At 45.8% G+C, this 23,456-nt stretch overlaps 1 protein-coding gene and 1 pseudogene across 5 annotated transcripts in view; one reads left to right on the top strand and one right to left on the bottom strand.

Moving 5' to 3' along the window:
• PXN (paxillin) overlaps nt 1-23,456 on the top strand; it is a 66,170-nt gene that overhangs the window by 38,415 nt on the left and 4,299 nt on the right. Inside the window, exons 2-14 of one of the 4 annotated variants that reach the window (XM_082203050.1) lie at nt 193-419; nt 3,247-3,344; nt 4,342-4,481; nt 5,089-5,290; nt 6,692-6,827; nt 10,089-11,075; nt 12,245-12,511; nt 13,464-13,841; nt 14,698-14,766; nt 17,661-17,831; nt 18,204-18,377; nt 22,105-22,186; nt 22,835-22,983. In XM_082203050.1, the coding sequence (XP_082059176.1) occupies nt 193-419; nt 3,247-3,344; nt 4,342-4,481; nt 5,089-5,290; nt 6,692-6,827; nt 10,089-11,075; nt 12,245-12,511; nt 13,464-13,841; nt 14,698-14,766; nt 17,661-17,831; nt 18,204-18,377; nt 22,105-22,186; nt 22,835-22,983 (3,080 nt within the window). Of the gene's footprint in view, nt 1-192; nt 420-888; nt 1,124-3,246; nt 3,345-4,341; nt 4,482-5,088; nt 5,291-6,691; nt 6,828-10,088; nt 11,076-12,244; nt 12,512-13,463; nt 13,842-14,697; nt 14,767-17,660; nt 17,832-17,961; nt 18,030-18,203; nt 18,378-22,104; nt 22,187-22,834; nt 22,984-23,456 lie in introns of those variants that run through there. The other 3 variants (XM_082203051.1, XM_082203052.1, XM_082203053.1) reach the window with 3 other exon arrangements.
• On the bottom strand, nt 16,750-17,609 carry LOC309521160 (protein S100-A6 pseudogene; annotated as a pseudogene). Its single transcript has one exon. The product of its transcript is annotated as a protein S100-A6 pseudogene (transcript).

The following is a 23,456-nucleotide window of genomic DNA, read 5'->3' as shown; positions in this document are numbered from 1 at the left end:
AGCACCAGAGAAGGGCTTGGAACAGGGCCAATAAGGTGTGTGGCTTGGAATTGGGACATGGCCAGGTTGGTCCTGAGAGTCAGATAAAGAGGCCTAGAGGGCTTTGTTTGGCCCCCAGACATGAGGTTCTCTACCCCTAATATAGACAAAACCCTCCTTTTCTAATTCTCCTCTTGTATGTCTTCTGTGCAGACGCATTGTTAGCAGACCTGGAATCCACTACCTCTCACATCTCCAAGCGACCAGTCTTCCTGTCAGAGGAAACATCTTACTCGTATCCAACTGGAAATCATACGTACCAGGAAATCACTATACCTCCTCCGGTGCCACCCCCTCCTTCTACTGAGGCCTTGAATGGGACTGTAAGTGAACCTTTAGACCAGTGGCAGCTCAGCATCCCCAGAAATATTCACCAGCAGGTAATTTTGCTTGTCTGTCTTAGTTATGCTCATGGAACTGAGGGAGCCAGTTGCTGGTGTGTTGTGGAGCAACTTACTGTCTGTTAAAATATTTGTATCCCATATTTCCGCTCAGAGCTGGTTTATGGCCACATTAATAAAAGCATTTGCTCTAATAACATAACATGAAAACTTTACTGCCAAGAACTGAAAATAAATGGCTATTGATTGTTTAATGCTTCTAATTGGGATTGGACGCTTCCTCGTTTAATTGGAAGAAACCTCCTCTGGCTTCACATTGTGCTTGTTACCAGCTCAGTTTTAATGCTTACATGGACCTGACTCTCCCCTCCCCACATAGCTCTGAGTAAACATGGCAGTACTCAGCTTTAGCTGGCAGCATAATGTGAAGATTGCTCAATTTTTCTTTGGTCTGTAAAGCTAGACCTGAAGGTTCACGCCCTTAAAACACTACTCACAGTCTCCTCACCAGTGCCCTGTCTGAAGCCACAGTGGAATGATGCAGATCTTAATCAGTCACCTTAGGGCTTTTGAAAAAGAGATTGTAGTTTTGTAGATCACAGGTATATGAGCCATAGATCAGATTGGAGGAAGCATGAAATGTGTTTCTGGAGGGGGGTGAAGGCTAGCTCTAGGGAGAACAATTTGTTACCAGGTTGCATCCTGTTTGTTCCACATTCCAAGATCCCAGTCATGCATTGCATGTAAGTAGAGGGTGAGCTCTCAAAACTGTTTGGGCCTGTGCAAATGTGGAAGTGGCAACTTTTTGTAAAACTGGGGAGTGGGGGAGAGTAGTTTTCTTGCAGGATCTGATTTTTGTTTAGATCAGTTCTGGAGGAAAGTCACTACAGTGGTGCCCCGCAAGACGATTGCCTCGCAAGACGAAAAACTCGCTAGACGAAAGGGTTTTTCGGTTTTGCGTTGCTTTGCTAGACGAATTTCCCTATGGGCTTGCTTCGCAAGATGAAAACGTCTTGCGCTTTTTTCTTAAAGCCGCTTGAAGAGGCGCAGTTCCGTGCTTCGCAAGACGAAAAACATCGCAAGACGAAAAGACTCGCGGAACGAATTATTTTCGTCTTGCGAGGAACCACTGTATTCTAACAGCTGTACAAGTTGGGCTCATGGCCATCTAATTTGTGTATATTCCTGAGGAAATAAGTGAACTGTAACTATTGCTACTTTATAAAATAAAAGGTGCTAGGGTTTGATCTGGAAGCCTGTGTGTTAGGGGTAAACTGTGATTTGCTTCCTTGTTACTTTGCATGTTCCAAAGGCTGAATTCACAATGGGTTCTTGGGGTTAAGCTGCAGCTCAGACTAATCTGCAAACCCTGATCTCCCAAATGCTAAGACCAGCAGATTTAACTGAACCACATTGCTTTGCATGCACCCTGAATTGTTTTTGTTTTGCTTGTTTACAGCAAGGCTGGGTAACCCTTGGCCTCCAGACATTGTCGGACTACAGTTTCCATCATCCCTCATCCATTGCCTACACTGGTGGGAGCTGATGAGAGTTGAAGTCCAACAACATCTGGAGGGCTAAAGGTTCCCCAGCCTTGCTTTATAGTACAACTAAAGAATAAAGTGTGCATTATGTGGAGCTCCATGTATCTCTCTCCTGACGGTTGAAGGAAAAGCAACATCTGGGGGCTGCATTTGGGAGCTCAAAAGGGGGCTGCTTATTCCTTTCCAGCTTATTCTGCTTTGCCCCCCCCTTGCCCGCCCCTAGACGGTCTCTCCTCAAGCTGCTTTTCGTGGGGGTGGGAAGAGCACTTGGGAGAAGAATATTCTGAGAGAGGCAGCAACCGACAGGGAAAGGGTTACTTGCCATTCCTTGGCCTTTGATTTCAGTCTTCAGTGGCTGCTTTTCATTTTTTAAAAAAATGTCAGGAAGAGCTCCATATAAAATCTGGTTTTTACTCTGACGGTGAGCTGTCAGCCACCCAAATTCATCATTGGCCATGAACATACTAGCTGACCTTTAGCAGTCCACTACCTGCCAACCTTTCCCTCGCCATCATCTGTACTAGGGATTTTAATGGTGGCTTGCTGTGAAGATTACGGTGACATTGGTTGTGTTTCCATTGCAGTGCTAAGCCATAAATCCGAGACTCAGATCTTAGCCATCTTCCCATTATGTTCAGATCTGGAAACTATGGTCAGTGGCTTCCAAACAAATTCAGGTTTTAAGCCAGTTTCAAACTGTGGCTTCATATCCTGGCTTGTTCTGACCATAGTGTCTGAGTGCTCATATAACAGGAAGGGAGGCGCAAAGACACAGGAGGAGGGTTGTCTGCAAGTTCAGCCTTCTCATTTTGATTTAGTTTTGTGTGTTAATGTGACAATTTTATAGGATGGGGGTGGGGAACCTCATACCAGGGGCTGACAGTGGCTCTCCAGGTCTCTCTGTCTGGCCCTTGGAACTCTCCCTAGGCCACACCCATCCCCTCCTCTGCCTTTTGCTTGTCTGGAAGAAATATAGAGAGGTTGTGTACAGTGTGTGTAGAAAGTAGCCTACTGTGCAGAGGTAAAATTGACATTTGTTGCTGTCCCCACTTTTGACTCTGGCTCTGTCCACCACTGACTTGAGGCCCTCAGAAAGTTGTACATGTGGCCCTCGGGTTGAAAAAGGTTCCTCAGCCCTCATTCAGTGCTTTGAATTTGAAAAAGGACTACAGACTTGTGCTAAGATCCATGGGCAGCACAGTAGTTGGGTGAAAGTCTCTTGCACAGAGCTGGTTCTGGAACAGAGGTTTTGACTCATATACACTCTCTCTGTCTCTCTCCTAATAAATTTAAATGAAATGTGCAAATGGTTCTTTCTGCAGCCACAGTCCCAGTCTCCTGTGTGCAGCTCCAGCACTTCGGTGTCCAGAGAGTGTGCCATCTCTCCTTCACGTGTAAGCGAAGAGGAGCACGTCTACAGGTAGCCCACTATTCCCATGCTTACTCTCCCAAATCCTTCCTACACTCAGAAGCTTATGGTGAAGCCAGGAGCTGGTTCGCTTGTGGTGGTCGCAAAAATATTGGGCACCCATGTTGATACCACTTCCTGTTTCACTTCAGAGCTAGTTCTTGGAGATCTTTTCCTACTGCCTTTGTGGAATAACATTCCATAAACAGGATTTTGAGGTGGTGAAATGTAGTTAACTTTCTCTAGCACAGCGGAGTTAAGAGATCAGGATTTTTATTTTCTGCTTTGCCATTCATTTTCGATCTGCCTTCGGTAATCGGGTTTTGATCACTGTGTCTCCAGCTGTAAAATGGAGATTTGGGTGGCTGTCATTCCCAATCAAAGTTATTTTAAAATCTATAAAACAAAAACACTATTTAAGCCAATCTAGCAAAATGCCACCAAGGCATCTCAGACTGCATCATAAATCGAAGCTCTGTGTGTGTGAGTTCAGGAATATGCAGCTAACTGCAGCTCCATGGTGATGGTTCTTAGAGGCTAGAGTGGCTCTTTAAGGTGCAATGCAAGCAAAGGTGATGGGGAGGAGCTTGGATGGATGCCGGCAAGAACAATTACATGTACTTAGGTTTTAATTCCCTTGTACCATAAATACAAGTGAATTAAGCTGTACGTTCCCTAACCCCCAATAGGTTTTGAGGAGAGAAATAAGAGAGGGCTCCACATCAGGTATATTCTGGGGAAGGGCTATAACTTTGTGGTGGAGCCCATGCTTTGCATGTGGAACTCTAGATGCATCAGCCCTCGTTGTTGCCAACTCAACAGTAAAACCACAAATGGGATGCAAATAAGCCATTTGGGGTTTATCACTTTTGATGACTTGGAATTGCTTTTATATAGAAGTAAAAACAGCAGCAGCCATCCCTGCAAACCTATAATGCAAGTAGCTTAACAAGGTTTAATAAGAAGATTTGTGATCAATTCGCTTTCCTTTTCATCCCTTGAACACCAGTTTCCCCAACAAGCAGAAGTCTGCAGAACCATCTCCCACCCTGATGAGCTCTTCGCTAGGCAATAACCTGTCAGAACTGGACCGACTGCTACTGGAACTGAATGCCGTTCAGCACAACCCTCCCAGCGGCTATGCACCAGGTAGGAAGCAATAGCTCTGGCAGTACAGGACAATCATAGGTAAATTGGATGGCGGGAGTCAAATTCCTGTCCCCTGATCCTGGATCTGTTGCCTGCCCCATGCACATGCTGCGCTCTGACTCCCAGTGTAACTGAGATGCCTGCAGACTTGGAGAAGACACACATTTTGGTGGTCCCCAAGTTGTCCTTAAGTTATAATTTGAGGAATTATATTCATTCTGCACTTGTAGCAAATGGGTCTTTTAGCATGACAGTACCTATAATTCGGAGCTCCCTGCCTATTTACACCAGGCAGATGCTTTTATTGTAATTTTTTTGCTGCCTACTGAAAACATTTTCTTTAAGCAAAGCCTATCCAGACACAGAAAATGCTGACATGTTCTTTAATCTCCCTAAAATTTACTCTTGATCTGAATTATCTTTTAGATATCTTCTTTGATTGCTTGTTTTTTAAGGTGGTTGTTTCCCCCCTCGATAATTTTTCTTGTAAAACATTTAGAGGTTGGTTCTATTACAAGCAAGCAAGCAAGCAAGCATGCATGCATGCATTTCCTTTTGAATAAATAAAATGAATAAAACCATTTGCCTGTGTCTTTCTGCTTATAAGATGAAGCCACTAGGAGCCCTTCATTGCCTGGTGGGACTGGATCTCACTACGGTGTCCCAGAGAACACTACCTCTTTGAACACACAATCAGCAACCCCACCGAAGGAGAAGCCCAAGCGGAATGGAGGGCACGGCATTGAGGACGTGTGCCCTAGCGTGGAGAGCCTTTTGGATGAACTGGAAAGCTCTGTGCCCAGTCCAGTGTGAGTAACAACTTGACCACTTTCTCCCTTCCCACTATAATGCGGGGGCTCCCAGGGTGGTGCAGGAAGCAGTGGTGTCTCACGTCAGAGAATGCAACATGGGCCAGTTTCTGGTTCCTCAAAAGAGAAGGGGAACTTCTTTCCAAAGAAGAAATGGAAAACTGGGGCCCATGGGTTGTGTCAAGGGTCAACAAATTTCACCAAGAGGTGAAGTGCTTTCATGAGCAGGAGCAGCAAGGGTGAAAAAACACAACCAGGGAACGGATTGGTGTGATTTTGCAGTTTACAAGAGTGGGTCTGAGAAAAAGGATAAAGAGACTGACGACATTTAGAGGTCAATAGTGGAAGCTTAACTAGAGAGAGGAAAAAGGAAGCCAGTGTAGAGGAAAGGGGAGCATATTGTGTCAGCAGAATGGGTTAAGTAAGCTGTAGAATTCAAGGGGGAGGAAAGAGGTTTCTGAGAGGAAACCGGAAAGCTGAGAAGTGTTGCAGTAATCACTGCAAGCAAATAATGAGTGTGCTCGAGAGCATTACATCATTCAGGAAGAAGAAAAAGGTGGGCTTTGTACATGTTACAGAGCTGAAAGCAACAAGGTTCCGCAGCTATGACTGTTGAGAGAGAGGGAGAAAGAAAGAAAAAGAGAATTTTTAATTAAAGAGAGAGAAAATGTTAATTAATTAATTTTTAATTAATTAATTTTTAATTAATTAAAAGATCAGGAGGCAGAGGCTTGAGGGCAGAGGAAACAATGGAAGTGTCTCTTAGAAGGCACTGTGTTTGAGAGAGAGTAGCTCTGTTTCAGTTATATGCAGTAGCTCTCTTTCAACTTCCAGCATCTCCAGTTAGGGTTCGGAGAGAACTTGGAGAGCTGCTGCCAGTAGCTGGAGAGAGTACTGGGCTAGATGGACCCATGGTCTGACTCTGTACAAGGCAGCCTCCCATGAAAGGGAAGGGGCCATAGCTCAGTGATAGAGCTGCTGATTTGCATGCAGAAGGTCCCATGTTCAACCATTGGCATCTACAGGTAGGGCTGGGAGAAAACCTCATCTAAAACCCACTGCCAATCCATGTTAGATGAACTAACTACTGAGTTAAATGAACCCAATGGTTTGACTTGGTATAAGGCAGCTTTGTGTATCCTCAAACCAGGCCCAGGTTCAACCAGATCTGAACGTAATAGATAGTTGTGCCCATGCATGCCTCAACAGGAGAGTGTACCTGTCTCCAAAAGGATCCACAGTTTTTATCTTCTGTGTGACAAGAGCCAGATACAAGCAGGAAGATTGCGGATAAAACAGTTCGGTGGGAGGCAGGGAGGAAGCCTTGCTGAGTGTCCTTGGGAAGAAATGGCCACCTCCCTCTTCTTAGCAGTGTGTGACTGTCTTCCGTCTTTCCCTTAGTCCAGCTATCACTGTGAATCAGGGTGAGATGAGCAGCCCCCAGCGGGTCACCTCCAGCCAGCAACAGACTCGCATATCTGCTTCATCAGCCACAAGAGAACTGGATGAGCTGATGGCTTCACTTTCTGACTTCAAGGTACCCAGTCAATACCATTCATTCCTTTCCCACTCACTTGTCAGTTTGTCGCCTCCACTTTTATTTTCCTGAACCCCTCTCCTCACCCTGCTGCATATAGGACCACCCCCATTCCTCCTTTTGGTGTTTGTGTCTTATAGCGAGCTCTACACTGGCGGCACATCTATTAAGACCCTGGACTTTTGGGTCTGTGATTCATGGATCCATTCTTGCCCTCATGTGGCATGCCTCACAAGCTGTACACAGCACAATCTTTTTCTTCTACTGATTTAAGAACTGAGCTGTCTATTCAAGGAAATACAGTTTCTTCAGTCACACATACCGTATACTAGTTTGCACATCTCATGCATACCTTGCTAAATATGCAGGAACACTCAGCCCTGCCCCCTGCCCCCCCCAAATAAACCCAAAAGACAGGATGGGAGAGAAGAAATTCTGAGCAAGTGCGTTAATGCAAAACCAGAATTGTGTGTGTAATTTACGCAGTGCTTGATTGCAAAAAAACCAACAACCAGGAAGTCATTTTTAAAATAATAAAACAATTGGTAAAAACAGTTTAAAAACAAGTGTTTAAAATATTTCGAAAAATAAAATCAGTGATAAACTAAAAATAGATTAAAATATATGTTAAGAAGATACCACTAAGAATGGTATTTTTAATCTCTCCTATTCACAAGTTCACAAGGGTGAGGGAGTAGATGGCAACCTTTCACATGCGAAGTTCAACACAAAACCATGATAATGCCGTTGTGGGAGCATTCTGTTGAGTGTCCAAAAGAACCTGTTAAGAAAAGTCTGGGATAGAACAGTTTCAATATGTGCAGTTTTCACCTGTTTGTGATCTTTTCCGTGTGCATGTAGCAAACCTCCAGTTCTTCCTTTTTTGCTGATTAAAATTCAGTGAAAAATCCAAGGAAGTCATAGCAGCATTGTCCTTTTCTGTATTGATGAAAAACAACTTATTACAAGTAAAGTTATGAGGTGTTAAATTCACATTTTACCCAGCAAATAGGGGGCAAGAACTACAACACATGTCATATAGGAACTTGCAGCTTTTGGGATGGAATGGCCCCTTGCCAAGAACAACATAGAGGAGACAGCCTGAGAAGTAGCAGAAGAGACAGACATGCCTGTTGGATAAGGGGTGGGGGAGAAGCCACACACACACACACAGAGAGAAGAGGATAGGTTCAGGCTTCAAGAATAATACCATGAGAAGGACCCCTTCTTTGGTGAGAGTAGTGTGAGCTTCATTTGATGCTGTAAAAGAAAAAGCAGTAGGCTAGGGGAAGCGGGTGGTGCTGTGGGTTAAACCACAGAGCCTAGGACTTGCTGATCAGAAGGTCGGTGGTTCGAATCAGCACAATGGGGTGAGCTCCCGTTGCTAGGTCCCTGCTCCTGCCAACCTAGCAGTTCAAAAGCACGTCAAAGTGCAAGTAGATAAATAGGTACCGCTCCAGCAGGAAGGTAAACGCCGTTTCCGTGTGCTGCTCTGGTTCGCCAGAAGCGGCTTAGTCATGTGGGCCACATGACCCGGAAGCTATATCCCTTGGCCAATAAAGCGAGGTGAGCGCCACAACCCCAGAGTCGGTCACGGCTGGACCTAATGGTCAGGGATACCTTTACCTTTTTAGGTAGGTAGAGGTGCAGAACACAAGGAGAGAACATGGGTGAGAGATTGTGAAAGTGTGAATACAGAGGAGAGTGGTGAGGTTCAGGATTTGAGCACCTGCAGAGATGAACCATAATCGCCAGATCCCCAGCTTTCAGTTTTTATTTTATTTAAAAAAGAGTGAGCTTCTATCATTTATGGAACCCTGAGACATGAAGTAAAATATATAAGTAGTAGTATTTTTGCAAGAAACTCAACTGCTTCCCAGAGCCATAGCTAGGTGATTTTGCGTCCCTGGAATAACCATCCAGATTGCACCCCCTAGCCTTAGACAAGCTCTTCTTTCCGCCTCTCCTCCAACCCCAACCCATTCAATTCACCCTCTATTAAAAACCTTTTCTTATGAGGCAGTAATCAATAGTTTTATTTATAGACATATTTTAAAGCCGATTTTGTACCCAACCCTCATCTGCGCCCCTGGCGGGGGCCCACCTCACCACCCCCTAGCTACAACCCTGCTGCTTCCCCATGCTAATCACTCTGACAGCTCACAGTTATGTTTTTCTGTGCTCTTGTGTGTCTTGCAACTACCGTAGAAGAACAGCTGGAACAGCTTGGTGCTTTTTCTTGTTCTTCTTTTCAAAAAAAGAGATGCCCATTTTGTTGATAGATTAGTTTGGTTGCTGCTGTCCTCTGTGACACTCCCCCTTCAGATTTAGAAAATGCAACAGCAACACTAACAGTAAAAACAGATATTTCAACTTAAAAGAATGATAATTGTAGCCCACTTGATTGTCACAAGAAATTCAGCATAACTAGCAAAATTAAAATAAGATATAAAATAGTCCATAATTGCAAACAAAATAAGATACAAAATAACCCATAACTGCAAACCTAAAAGCTAAAAATATCTCTCTCCCCGCCCCTGTGTAAGCAATTATTTTTGAGAAGCTGAACTGTACATCTCTAGCCCTTTTTCTCTGTGCTTGTGGAGATGACAGCAAACATGCAGTACTAGTTAAAGAAATGGTTGAATTGCAGTCAATAAGTTTGTCAGATCTTCCCCTTCCTGAATGATGGGCATTCATTATTCCCTCTAAAGTTTGTTGTGCACGTGAGACTGAACATGTGGATTCAGAACAGAGCATTGTTGTTTGGTTTAAAGGGATGCAGTCTCTGGCCCGTATCTCTTTTCTTGTGGATCCAGTTGCATGAGGATGAGCATGTCCCTAGAATCTTCTGTTGCAGGTCCTCCAAGCCTTCACTTTCATTGCTACCTGAGCAAGCAGTGGTGTGTCTGTGTGTGGTGGGATGGTGGCTTCTTGAGCAAGCTTGCGGCTCATGTGTCACAGTTATGTCAAGTGATTGTTGGCTTCCGGGTTGGTTTCTGGTATAACCGACTTGGGTGACCTAGTTCTGTGAAGAGGGGAGGACAGAGACAAAACAGTGCTTGCTGGCTGCCTATTGTAAGAAATCGCAGCACCCTTTCCAGATTTCCATTCTGCCTTCTTGTTCCTTCTGGCTAGCCTTAGGTTAGAGCCATTTTCCTTTTCCCCATCACTTCCCTACTCCTCCTTTCCTCTTCTTCCTCTTCCTTCAATTCTGTTTCCATCCTTTCTCCCCTCCCACATTTCTTTATCTTCTCACAGACCTCTTCTACCATATCATTGATCTCTGAACCCTCCCTGGAGCTACTTCCTGGCCCAGTTGGCTCAGATGCAGCCCATGTGCTTCCTAGTATATCTTTCCTGACTACCTCAAAGCAGCAAGCCATGGGCCATTCTGAGGGTGTTCTGTTCCCTCTGGCACCTCTCCCATTGGAGGTGCTCCATATTGAAGAGGAAAGCAACAGCCCAGTCACTGCTGTGATTCAAGAGCAATCTCTCATCACCCCTTCCAGACTCTGGACTGAGCCACTGCACCCAGAGACCTCTGCTACTCTCACAAGCTCAGACGGACCAAGCAGAGAGTCCATTTCCAATGTGAAACTTCTCTCATTTTCCAAGGTGGAATCATTGCCCCTTCATTCTGATGTAGGAACCCTGAATCAGAGGCTTGCAGAGCCAAAAGGACCTTGGAGGGATGAGCCGAGAGATGAAACCCAGGCTGCAACAATGCTTGTTTCAAACTCCTGCATAAGTAGCAAGGTGAAAGTGCCAGTGCCACAAGAGTTGGAACCTGTGTTTGAGCCAACAGCTGATGCTCACAAAGGGATTGGCATCAACAAAGGAGCTTTGGATGATCTGAACAACTCTAAAACACCTCACTTTGCACCAAGACTACAATCTGAGGGAGATGGCGTCGTGCCAACAATGCACAGACCTGGTCCTTTGAGTGTTGATCAATGGGAGAACTGTCCAGGTACCAGAAGCCACTTGGGCCAGAACATTCTGCATGGTGCTGAAGTCCAAGATCCAGTCAGGGCAAGCAGCTGTCCTGATGTTGCTGAGAAGAGGCAAGGTCCAGAGAGGATGCCTAGGAAAAACAGCCTTCAGAATGCTCCAACGGGTGAATGGAAAGAGCCACTCTCCTGCGTAGCAGCTGCTCCAGGGTCGACGGGAAATACCTGGAAAGAGGAAATGGATCTGATTCCTTCTTGCAAGATTCCTGTGGAGAGGATTTCTACGTCAGGCCAGGCAGGCATCAAAGTGCATGTTGTGGCGAGTGAGCTAGTGTGGATTTCTTCTGCCGGTGCATCTCATTTGGCTGTGCATGGTGTGCTTTTGAGCCCTCTGAATTAAGCTGCTTTGCATGCTTCTCTGAAGTGAGACTTAGTAGCAGCTGCACGGGACTGTGAACTGGGAAAATGCTGCAGGGAAACAACTTTCGTGGCAACCCTTTGCACGTTGGCCCCCATGCTCCCATAGCGTTGTGAAGACATACCAGCCACTTTCATCCCTCTTAGTAGTGGAAAGTGTGGCCTGGAGAGAGAGAGGGCCTTGGAAGCTTATAACAATTAGAGCTCAATGGATCTCTTCCTAACAGCCACCCACTTGCTAGATTGTTTTGCACAACTGGTGTGGTGGAACATTACCTATAAAAGGTCAAGCTACAAGAAAATCAAACCACCATAAACTAGACTGTTTTGATGCTGCATCTGTTCTCCTACCTATGGAATTATTATGAATATTATTAATTATTAAATTTGTATCCTGCCCTATACCCGCAGGTCTCAGGGAGGTTCACACCTTGATGAATCTGTACACCTTGATGCTCTCACTGAGCTGGCAGGGCGGGATAGTCCAGCACCTCCATGAATTTACAGTGCTCTGTGCATGAAGATACTGCCATTGGTTGTGGTGTTTTAAAGCTGTTCCTAACACTTGATCTAGCACATTTGGCCTTGGAACATACGACGCCACCTTACAATGAGTCAGGCCATTGGTCCAGTTGGCTCAGTATTGTCCATGCTGTCTAGCAAGAGCAGCTCTTCAGGGTGTCAGGCTTTTCCAGCCCTACCTGGATATGCTGGGGATTGAACCAGGGACCTTTTTGCATGCAGAGCATGTAAACTACTGAGCCATGGCCCTTCCCCTACTGCAACAAATTATTTGCTCTCTGTAATCAGTTCTGTTTGTTCAGCTGACATGGCTGACCTTGGAAGACCTTTCTCAAGGTTGACTTGCTGCTTGGGGATGGGCCAAAAGGATTTGTTGTTGTTTTCATCCCTCCCCTCGAAGAGGCAATGGCTGCTGTTTTTCCTGCTCCTGGTCACTAACCGTTCTTGAGCTTGAAGCGTGTGCATCCTGTGTTTTTGTTACCACTGCAGCTCTTGTACTGAAACTGCCATTTCCCTCCTGTTAAGATAAAATCTGTAATCAAGCAGACAAAAGAGACTTCCCACGTGCACCCGATGTGCCGCGATCTCTCGCCACGGCGCAAGCTGGGCCCAGCCATATTTCACAAGACGGTCTCCCAAGACCGCTTGATTGAGGAACTGCAAGACAGGTTGGGCATCAGCAAACCTGAACAGGAGGAGTGGAGAAGCCCAGACAACTGGATGACCGAGGGAGTCATCATTATCTCCAGGCCACAGAAGAAAGAGCAAGATGGTAGTCAGCAGGTAGAAAAGGTAGAGAGCGTAATGCCTTGTGGGTTTTCTTGTCTCTCCTCCAGGAGTCTCCTATTTGGTATATTGAAAATGGCTTAGAACACATCTGTACAGCACTTGTTAGCATTCCAAGTGTGGAGAGGTAATCCACATCACCGAGATGCTCAGGAATTACCTTTCACCCTCTTGGTCCAAGAGAAGCAGCCAGCTGTGTAAGCTTCACAGCTTACTGTGTGCATCAACCATGCTGGATGCTCAGGGACTAGCTCAAGCTCAAGCTTCTGGAGTAGCAGATGAGCACATGCAATTCCTGAAATGAGAAAAGTACAGATGTGCCATCAGAATGCTTATATGAATAAGAATCTGCCCCTGACCACCACTGTTTCGTTGAACACCAGGAGAAAGCAAGGGGATTCAAGATGGGTTTGTTGGCCAGATGATTAACAGCAATGTCTTAGTGTGTCTTGAGTGTTAAACCTGCTGGAAACCTACTGGAGAGTTACTTTTTGTCTAGATGACTCAGATCACCCTTACTGTTTTTCCATGCTGGCTTGTAACCTAGATCCCTCTATTTGAACATGGGAACTTGCCTGTTTTCACTGGAAGGCATTTTAAATGAGGAGTGTGGGACCCTGGATTTATTAATTTTTGTTCTGTAGGTATGGCACACTCAGAAGTAGAACAATATTCCAATTTGTTACTAAATGAAACATGATTTCATTGCCACATAGGTTTCTGCAGATTGAAAGTCCATAAAGGCGGATTCTGGCTATTATTCCCCCTCACGTTTGATTATACTTGATTATTGGATTAGTTTTTTATAATTTCTGCTTGTTTTGCGTCCAGACTAAGGCTCTACACTCAGGAGTGAGTCACTTCTTTCATTTCATGTTTTCTCCCCCTTGGTCTATGCAATCCCTCTGGACTAAGTGCCTCTGGACTTGTTTATATTTTCTTCCTGCTTCCTTCCTAGGTTATAATTCCTGCAGAGTCACCCCTCCCTCTAAGAAGGACAATTGCTGTTCCACCCTCTCCCCCACCACAGTTTCCTAAAGATGTTTCAAAGGCTGCCTCTGTCAAGGCTGCCTTCTCTCCTCCTCTCCCTCACCCTCCGCCGCCACCTCCTCCCTTGCCGCCGCCACCACCGCCATCTGTGCACGTCCCCCAGCTGCGCTATGTGCCATCAGCTCCACCTCCTCACCCTCTGCTCCAGTGGGAAATGCTTCTGGAGGAATGCCCCCCTTCCCAGGCACAGATCCCAGCAGAACCAGTTGAATTGGCCTCTCATCCCAAGATGGTGGTGTCAGTTGGTTGTCAAACGGATGAAGATTCATTCTTCCCACCAGAACAGGCATGGTCTCCTTTCTTTGGGCTCCTGACTTACTAGAATAGTGCCAATGTGAGCCCAGCAGATACAAGGTTGTTCATTTGGGGGGGGGGTCCTCCTCTTAGACTGAATGTTTGGGCGTAAGCTTATTCTGAGCTCACAGGGAAGAGCAACTATTTGGATGCTCAGGACAGAAAACACATTTTAGCTTTCATAGTGGTGCTAAGAACACATGAGTCTACTCTGCCATGTGTGCGGAGTTGGGAGTAGTGCCACAAATGGAATAGTGCATGGCCCACATTGCGGGCAGCGGTTGGGTGAAGACTGAGCTAGATGCACGAAGCGGTCTGTGTAAGGCAGCTTACTATGTGTCTCTCTGTGGCTCGTAGAAACTTATTGCCTTCGTGAGCTGTTCAAGGGTTTTTGGGAGCACCTGAGCTTTTCCTACAAATCCTCATGCTCCACGGTTTTAGTATGGTTGCATACTTGCTCCATGCTGGTGTTTTTATTTTTAAAAGCGCTGCAGAACCACCTGTATGCGACATAGCTGAGTGCTCAACTTTCTCCATCAAGTGGCAATGATCAGTTCCAGTTCACTGTAGAAAAAAGGCTGCACACAGGTTATGTGTGGTAAACCCACCTTATGTATAAAGCCGAGATAGACTTTCCTTATCTCACACACCTTTGTAATACATTTAATGGACAGCCATTATTTCTATGTCACAGATGTGAAGGTTTGGACTCTTTAGCCCTTCATGACTTAGCTAGGACTGGGGTGCAGGATTTTCCCTGAATCCACGTCCAGTGGCCTTTCTGCTGGCTTTCTCACATCACTGCAGCTTTCAGCCTGCTAGGACTCACTGTGAATTATGCTTTTCAGGTCTCGTATGCTCCACCTCCGGACTGGGGCTCCCAAGTTCTTGCCGTTCGTCCTCCCACTCCTGAGAAGGCAGGGAATCCTCTCTCTCTTTTTTTCTGTAGCATGGTGTGTGGGAAACACTTCTCTTGGCATAGATTTGATTCTTGCATTGGTAGAATTGCAAGTTTTCCGCAGAAATGCAATTTTGTGCTTTTTCCTAAGGCTCAGCCTGCTTGTTTCTAATTAGTACGGGGAAGCAACAGTAGGTCTCTTGAAACCAGCATGATTTTTGAGAGCTTGTGGCATGACCTGTTCAAGGATGTGAGTTTAGTGGCTGGAGAATGGAGAAGAAGCAACAAATGTTCATGCAGTTAACCAAGTAAAAAGTATGAATGTCTTCCCAGCATGTATTGAGCGAGGCATTTTTAAACAAGGTATCAAATGCTCAAATATATTTAACAATCCCAGGGAAGAGAATATATGTTTGTTAGGACTTGTCCTTTATTTTTTGCCGTGTTGCTTGAACATATGTATATCACAAGAATAAAGTAGAATCATTTTCTGGGAGAACTGCATGCTGCGCCCCAGTCTTATCAATCACCAGTCACCTATGGCGAGTAAAAACTGACCACAGGTTAACCAAGCAGGAAAAGATGTGCAAAATCTGGCTTACTCTCTCTTTTCAGGCCATGACTAACTAACATGTGTGATCAGGTGGGCTAGTAAGAAATAAACAAACAGACTACTAATATTTGCAGACTTGCATGTAAACCTGTCATTCTAACCAAGTCAGTAAAAAGTCCAGGGGGAATAGTTTGAAAACATTTTATACAGCAACCTTTTTGGAGCTAAGCAGGTCTGAGCCCATTCAGTGTATTGATGGGAGACTTGTATTTACAGCACCTTGATTTCATTCATGGAAGAATATGGTGTAGTGGTTAGAGTGTTGGGCTAGGACCTGGCAGACCTGGGTTGAAATCCCCACCCACTCATGAAGCTCACTGCGTGACTGTTGGCCTGTCACAATTTCTTAGCCTAACCTACCTGTAATGGGTTTAGGGGTTGCTTGTGCGTAAGTTGCCGCCACTCCTGGCTAGGTTACCTGGTTGAACCCTTTCTGACTGAACAGCCTCCAGCATCGTGACTGTCTCAGTCGCTGGCAGAATCCGTCAGTGGGCGTTTCTTGAACTTCTTCCAGCACAAAAATTCTTTGACGCCTAGTCTCCGCCTAGTCTCCCTGCGCGGAAGCCTTCTGCGCAGGGAGGGTGTGGGCAGCGGAGGACCCGTACTCTATCCGCTGGTCTCCGGCGAGGAGTCTTGGAGCCTCCTCTCCGATTCCCCCATCTGCCCCCCTTCTCCACTGGTGTCACGCTGATTTCCTTCCCCAGCAAATGGGCTGCCCCTCTCCCTACTGGGACCCTCTCCGGCATCCCTCTGGAGCCTTCCCTCCGCCTCTAGCTCCGATGGCAGTTCCCTGACACTACCTCACAGGGTTATTGTGAGTATAAAATGGGGCAGGGGATGCATGTCGTACCTTGAGCTCGCTGGAGGCAAAGTTAGATAGCCAACATAGTCAATAAATAATAAATGTGGAAGACAAATGTATTAAATAAAAGTTCCGCTGGGTACATGACTAATACCGGCTCTGTGTCCTTTGGCATCACACAGAGCAGCCTTCACCAACCTGATGTTCTCTAGATGCTTGATTAATTTATTTGTTTTATTAAATTTATACGCTGCCCTTTCCTCCGAAGTGGCAAACCCTTTCCGTAATAAGAATACAATTTAAAATAAAATAAAACCAAATTTAAAAATTGGTAAAAACGATAAAACATCAGAAGCAAATTTAAGAGATGATGGGAGTTGTAGCTCAATAGCATCTGGAGGGCCCAAAGCTTCCCCATCTCTGCTTTAACCCTAGAAACGCAGAGCGAAGTTAGTGTGTACATGTGCGAGGATCAAAGGCTCTTGTAAGTGTGAGGTGTGACTTGTAGAATAGCACACGCTTCCCATCTGCCAAGCCTCCCTGCACCCCATGTGTTAATTGGAACAGATTTACAGCAATAGACCATGTTTTGTTTTTTTGCAAAACTTTTTTTTTTTGACATGAAACCGCCTACAGAGGTATAATCCCGAACCACGACACCCCACCCCACCGGGGTATACATTTACGAACTCAAAGCTTCATTGTAAATCATTGCCAGGGCACCCAGGAAAGTGACGTATTCCTGGAAGTTCACCACTTGGTCCCTATTGCGGTCCAGATCTTTCATTAATGCATATATCTCTGCATCCTGCAGTTTCGGTCCAATGGTGAGCTCCTTCTGTATCAGCTCCTTCAATTCCTTCTTGCTTAGGGCGTTCTTATCGCCATCCTAATTGTGGAAGGTGACAACCAGCATGCCAATAGCTTGGTCAAGAGGTGCCGCCATGGTGAGAGATCAGAAGCAAGATGGCCCAGTGCTGAGTGGCAGGAAGGGAAGTGGTCCATCAATAGACTGTGTTATAATCAAAAGTACACTGTGGTGTAACATCTCACGATCTTAAACCAAGTCACACATTCCTTGGGCTGATGTTAGAGCTGGAATTGTCATTGTGTGGATGTCTTGCATATTCTGGCACTGGCGGAGAAATCTAATTTAGGAATACAGTTTTGTTGTGTTTACCTTGGGAAACTTGAAAGCATGCTCTGAGCTCAAACAGCCTTCCCATTTTCTTTAATCTGCCTATGGGAAGAGCCTTTTCTTGTGACTACCTAATCCATGGGTCTGTTGATTCGAGGAGACTTGCTCTCACAAAACTGCTGGAAACCATTCATCCTAGCCTTCACTGTGATCCCTTCACCAGCTTCTGCAATTACACTGTCCTTCCTGTTATATGTTAATGGAGGCAGGAGGTGGCTCAGCGAACTTCCACAGGTAGAGAAGAACTCTAGCATGGTTCTTAACTTTAATAGTCTCTGCTTTGACTCTCTGTTGTTGCAGTTCATGTCCCAAGGGAAAGGTGGGAACAACTACCCATCCACGACTTCTCCAAAGCCCGGCAGCCAGTTGGATAGCATGCTCGGAAGCCTCCAGTCAGACTTGCATAAACTCGGGGTAGCAACAGTTGCCAAAGGTGTATGTGGAGCCTGCAAGAAGCCAATTGCTGGACAGGTGAGTGTGAAGGACAACCCCCACTTGTTGAGAGTCTCAAGCTACAACTGGGAGGGCTTTAAAAAATCATATGGATGAACGGACTGGCGATGCTGAAGAAACTGAAGTACTCTATTTATCCACTGGCTAGGTACGCTGTAAGCTCCTCCAGTGACCTCTACCCTGCCCATGAGGGACTGCCCTCTTCTGAAATGATAGGTAATTCAGTTTTCATGCTACCCCAGTCCAGGGATCCACCTGTTAGTAGAACGTTCTCTCTCATTTGTTCTAGACTCCGTGCTTTTTGATGTCTTTGTCACACATATCATGCCCATACTTGAGAGGTGGAGCATCTGCTGGAGCCAGGACCGTTTTTTCCTCTCTCTTTCCCAGGTTGTCACGGCGATGGGGAAGACTTGGCACCCTGAACACTTTGTCTGCACCCACTGCCAGGAGGAGATAGGATCACGTAACTTCTTTGAGCGTGACGGCCAGCCCTACTGCGAGAAGGACTATCACAACCTCTTCTCTCCGCGCTGCTACTACTGCAACGGTCCTATCCTGGATGTGAGTCCATGGCGTTTATGCCGTCTTATTCCTCTGGCTGTCCAGCCTTACACTTTCTACCTTACCGATCCCATAGCTATGCACACATTTCATTTGCTTGTGCAGTGGATGCCAGTAATCCCACCCTAGTCACTGTGGTTTAGAAAATTAAATCACAGTGGGGGGTTTCGGCCCACCTCCAGCATGTAGGTCTCCTCTGCATCCAGCCCAACAACCTCTCCACATTTAATAATGTTTTTGGGTGGCACGCATACTTGTGGTACGGCAGGGTTAAAGCTCATAAAGCATTTAAAAACCATATTGTCAGGAGAGCACTGTTTAATGTTTGGACAAGGTATAAGGAATTACTTGAAAATAAAATCCCAAGGTGGTTGTCACCAATGGAGGCGAAGGCTCAGAAAAGGCCCAATATGGAGGCCAAATGGCCAAAATATTGGGAGATTTTGGAGCAAGAAGGAGACAAATTGAGACTGCAGAGTTTTTAGAAAATTAAATCACAGTGGGGGGTTTCGGCCCACCTCCAGCATGTAGGTCTCCTCTGCATCCAGCCCAACAACCTCTCCACAGGCCCTGCCCATACCCCCATGCTGCTGAACTGCAGTTTCTAATCAGCGAGTAGTGGGGTTGGGGTTCACGGGGGAGGATACATTTAAACCTCCCTTCCTCATAGTCTTCCCCCAAACCTTGTGCTGGCCATCTGATCAGGGATTAATTTCTCCATTGCTGAGCTGCAATCTTGTAAATTCTGATCTTTGTGTGCATATAAGATCACAAGGGAGAAGGTTTAGAGTATTTATTTTATTACTACTTTTCTACCCCAACCTTTCCTCCAAGGAGTTTAAGGTGGCATACACAATTCTCTCCCTCCTGTCCTTAAAACAATTGTGTGAGGTAGGTTAGACCAGGGGTCCCCAAACTAAGGCCCACGGGCTGGATAAGGCCCGAGGGACTCATTTATCTGGCCCGCAGCGACCCCCGCTGCCCGCTGTTACTGGCGCTGCGTGGCTGCCCACTTCCGGGTCGGAGGAGCACCGGAAATAGCTTGTGCGCATGCACAAGCGTTATTTCCGGTGCACATCTGGGTCGGAGGAGGCCCGTGCACATGTGCACAAGCTATTTCCGGTGCTCCTCCGACCCAGAAGTACGCTGGAAATAGCGTGTGTGCACGCATATGGGCACGTGGTTCCCTGCCCTCTGGCCTGCCGCGTGATTAGCGCTGGAGACGCCGGCCCAAGACGCTGTAAGTTTGCTGACCCTTGGGTTAGACTGTGACCGCATGACTGGCCCAAGGTCACCCAGTTGCCTTCATGGCTGAGTGAGGATTTGAACTCTAGTCTTAGTTCTACACTCTAACCAAGGCAGTGCACTGACTGGTGGAGTGAGCTGCGCATGGAGGAAGAGATTGCTTTCTTAATGGGTTGCTTGCTGTGTATCATTTATCTGTTTAACTTTTATAATGCTTTATATTTCAACCAAAATACCTGTCCACATCCCAACAAAAATAACATTTGAAAAAATACAATACAAAATTTTCATTCCGTAGTAAATACAGTGCTACTGTTACTGCCTCTTTCTCATTGCACAGCACAGAAATGAAGTGAACTGGGTGTGTGAATGAATGGGGAGGGCGGGTGTGCATGTGGATGTGCTTGTATCATTATACATACAGCCCCTGGCTACTTTCCCCAAGGAAATATGGCCTTTGGGCTGCTGGGAGGGTGGAACTTTCCACCTTTGCCTGTATACATGCATGGGATTCCCTTAAAATGGTCAGTGAGCTCCTAGCAACCTCATGGGTTCATGTTATCAACACTGCTACACCAGTTTCCACATTTATTTACACGTGGCTACTTTTTGTATTATATTGAATGCTCTAGTCGGACACAACTAGAGACTGGCAACACACACATTGGGAACAGCGAGTCTAGGAGTTAGACGCCCCCATGTGGCAGGTTGAGTGACACCATTCTAGTGTTAGCTTGGGTGTTAGCAATGAGATCCCCCCTCATTGTCCTCGGTTCTCGAACGTAATTCGTTCCGGAAGACCTTTCGAGTTTTGAAACATTTGAAAACCGAGGCGCAAAGGGGTACCTGCAAATTCAGTTGAGAAAATTGAAAAACACACAGCAGAAGCCGTTCGACTTCCGAGGCGCGTTTGAAAATGGAAGAATTTGCTTCCGGGTTTTTGGCGTTCGGTTCCGAAATGTTCGTTAATGGAGGCATTCGAGGTACTACTGTATGTGAAGCAGCTGGATTCTGTGAATATAATAAATTGAGATGATCCATCAAAACGAAGTGAGGGAAGTGAGATTAAATAACCATAGAATCCCATATATGTCTCTCTCCCCACCTCACCCGCCAGTCTCATCAGAAGGCGCATAGGAGCCTTATGCTAGGTCAAACCACTGGTTCATCTAGCTCAGCACTGCTACACCGACTGGCAGCAGCTCTCCAGAGTTTCAGGCAGGGGATACTTTCAGCACTTCCTGACCAGGGATCGAACTTGTGCACTCTTGAGTTCAAAACTGGTGCTCTGCCACTGAGCTATGGAAAAGGCCCCCTCTCCCTTATGACTGCCAATTTTACTGGCACTGAACTAGGGTTCAGAGTGGACACTGCACAGAAGATGCCGCTTAGTTAAATTGCCACATCCCTCACCTGCTTGCAAGATGCAATTCTCTACATTCCTAGTGGTGATGCTCATGCCCTTCGGTTTGTCAGAAACCAGTCTTGGTGGAGGGAGTGGCATAGCTTGACAGGAAAGCAGGCAGGAAGATCCTGAGGAATCTCAGGATCAATCCAGGGTAAAAAGTAAAGGGTTCCCTTGCAACTTCTTAGGCTGTAATTCGGACATATTTTGCCCAAGGGTGTGCAAAATATGGAAGACTAGAACTGATTCGTAACAACAGGCTTTGATTGTATCCTTGGCCATATTTGCAGATTTTAGATGCCACTTTAAACACAACAACTGATGTATTGAAAAACTGCAGCGGGATAAGGAGAGGGATCAATTATATTCCCAATTTTGTGCTTGAAGGGAGGAGAAGAGCTTTGTTCACCTACATCTTCACACTCCATTCTCTTTTTCTTAGTTTTATCCTCATTTATGCCTTAGTGTACTGTTTCATCCGTTTGCTTTCTACATGGGTGGGGCCCATTGAGCAGACATACCACAGCAATCAGCCAGTTAATCTCTGTACACGTCCCAGGGTGTCTATCTGTCTGCTGGGGAGTTCATTGACCTTCCAAAGGCAACAGGAGAGAGATCGAGATCGGAAATGCATGTTCATGAAATTCTGGGCTTAATCCACCCCAGAGATCACATTACAGTGGTACCTCGGGTTACAGACACTTCAGGTTACAGACTCCACAAACCCAGAAATAGTACCTTGGGTTAAGAACTTTGCTTCAGGATGAGAACAGAAATCGTGCTCCGGTGGCACGGAAGCAGCAGGAGGCCCCATTAGCTAAAGTGGTGCTTCAGGTTAAGAACAGTTTCAGGTTAAGAATAGACCTCCGGAACGAATTATGTACTTAACCCGAGGTACCACTGTACTGGGATGTTAGTAGTCCAGTTTCCCGGGGTCAGAGGATTCCTCCCTTCCTCTCCTTGAAATGCACTTCTTGTCTTATCTACTATCCGTATCCCCTCACCGTGTTTCCTTGCAATTTTTGTTAGAATAAAGTTTTGGCTACTCATTCATGGTTTATGGTTTCTTTATATCAGAAAGTGGTGACGGCGCTGGATAGGACATGGCACCCCGAGCATTTCTTCTGTGCCCAGTGCGGAGCATTCTTCGGCCCAGAAGGTATGGTCCCTGAGGGCTGATCCACGGCTTGCATGGCTTGCTTATTTTCAGATGTATAAACTGTCTCCAAGGTGTTCAGCTTGAGGTCTTGTGAGCTGACATGCAAGTGCTACGAGTGGAATTTCAGTTCAGATTTGCCATTTCTCCCATGCAAGTCATTACTTCATGTTGCAGACACTGGCAGTAATGGGCATGCATAAATAAGCTTAGCACAGGCAATCATGTTTACGTGGAAGCAAGCCCAACCCCATTCAGCAGGGCTTACTCCCAGGGAAATGCTCACCAGATTGCGCATTTGCATTTGCCTGCTTTGATGGTCCTCTCCATTTCTTAGAATCTTTTGGTGATGCCTTTCTTTTATGTTTAGGCTTTTATTTTTGTTTATTATTATTTTTCTACTTTCCCCCCTTTCTGTCCCCCCACCAACTTTTTATTACATACAAATATTTGTAATTTTTAAACTGCTGTTTCTGTTTATGACAGCAGTAATTCTGGGGTGTAAATTTGTTCATTTTAATGGAATTCTATGTTTTTTGAGTGCCACATTCAGATTTGGAAAAACATTTTATAAATTCCTAAAATAAAAAGGCCAGGCAGATACTAATTTTCTTCTTTCTTTTTTTGCTGCTTACCCTTCTGCCCTGGCAGGTTTTCATGAGAAGGACGGCAAGGCCTACTGTCGCAAGGATTACTTTGATATGTTTGCTCCTAAGTGTGGAGGCTGTGCCCGGGCTATCTTGGAAAACTATATCTCTGCCTTGAATACCCTTTGGCACCCTGAATGTTTTGTCTGTCGGGTAAGAGCACTTCAGTAATTCATTTCCCTTCCTTTCAATTCAGCCAGCTGAGGACATCTATCATCCTGACCAGTCTTGGTGTAATTTATGGGTCACCAATGCAGTGCTCTCAGGCACACAAGTGCCAGCGACGGCCTTTCTTGGTGCCTACAGGGTTCCTTCTTTCTCCTGCTGAAATTATGCTTGTAAGAAGCCTTTCATTGTAGACAATAGGAGGCTTTAAAAAAACTTAATTCCTGGCAGTGGGAGAAGATGAGCGTGCATGGTTGCATTGAGTGTGCATGTTTGTGTGCATGTTTGCAGTGTTTGCATGATGCTCACAACAGTTTCTCCAGTTTGGAAATATGCCTGGGGGGTTGGAAAGATTGGCGACCCTAGAGGGCTCTGAAGCAGGAGGATGAGTGCATCCACAAGTGCCTATCTGTAACAGCAAAAATGATACCTTATTCCATCAGTGTGACAGTACTGTACTT

Source organism: Podarcis vaucheri, assembly GCF_965113315.1.
Source record: "Podarcis vaucheri genome assembly, chromosome: 16".
Taxonomy (NCBI): Eukaryota; Metazoa; Chordata; class Lepidosauria; order Squamata; family Lacertidae; genus Podarcis; species Podarcis vaucheri.
Note: the sequence above shows the minus strand (reverse complement) of the source record. Positions and strands in the feature narration are given on the sequence as shown.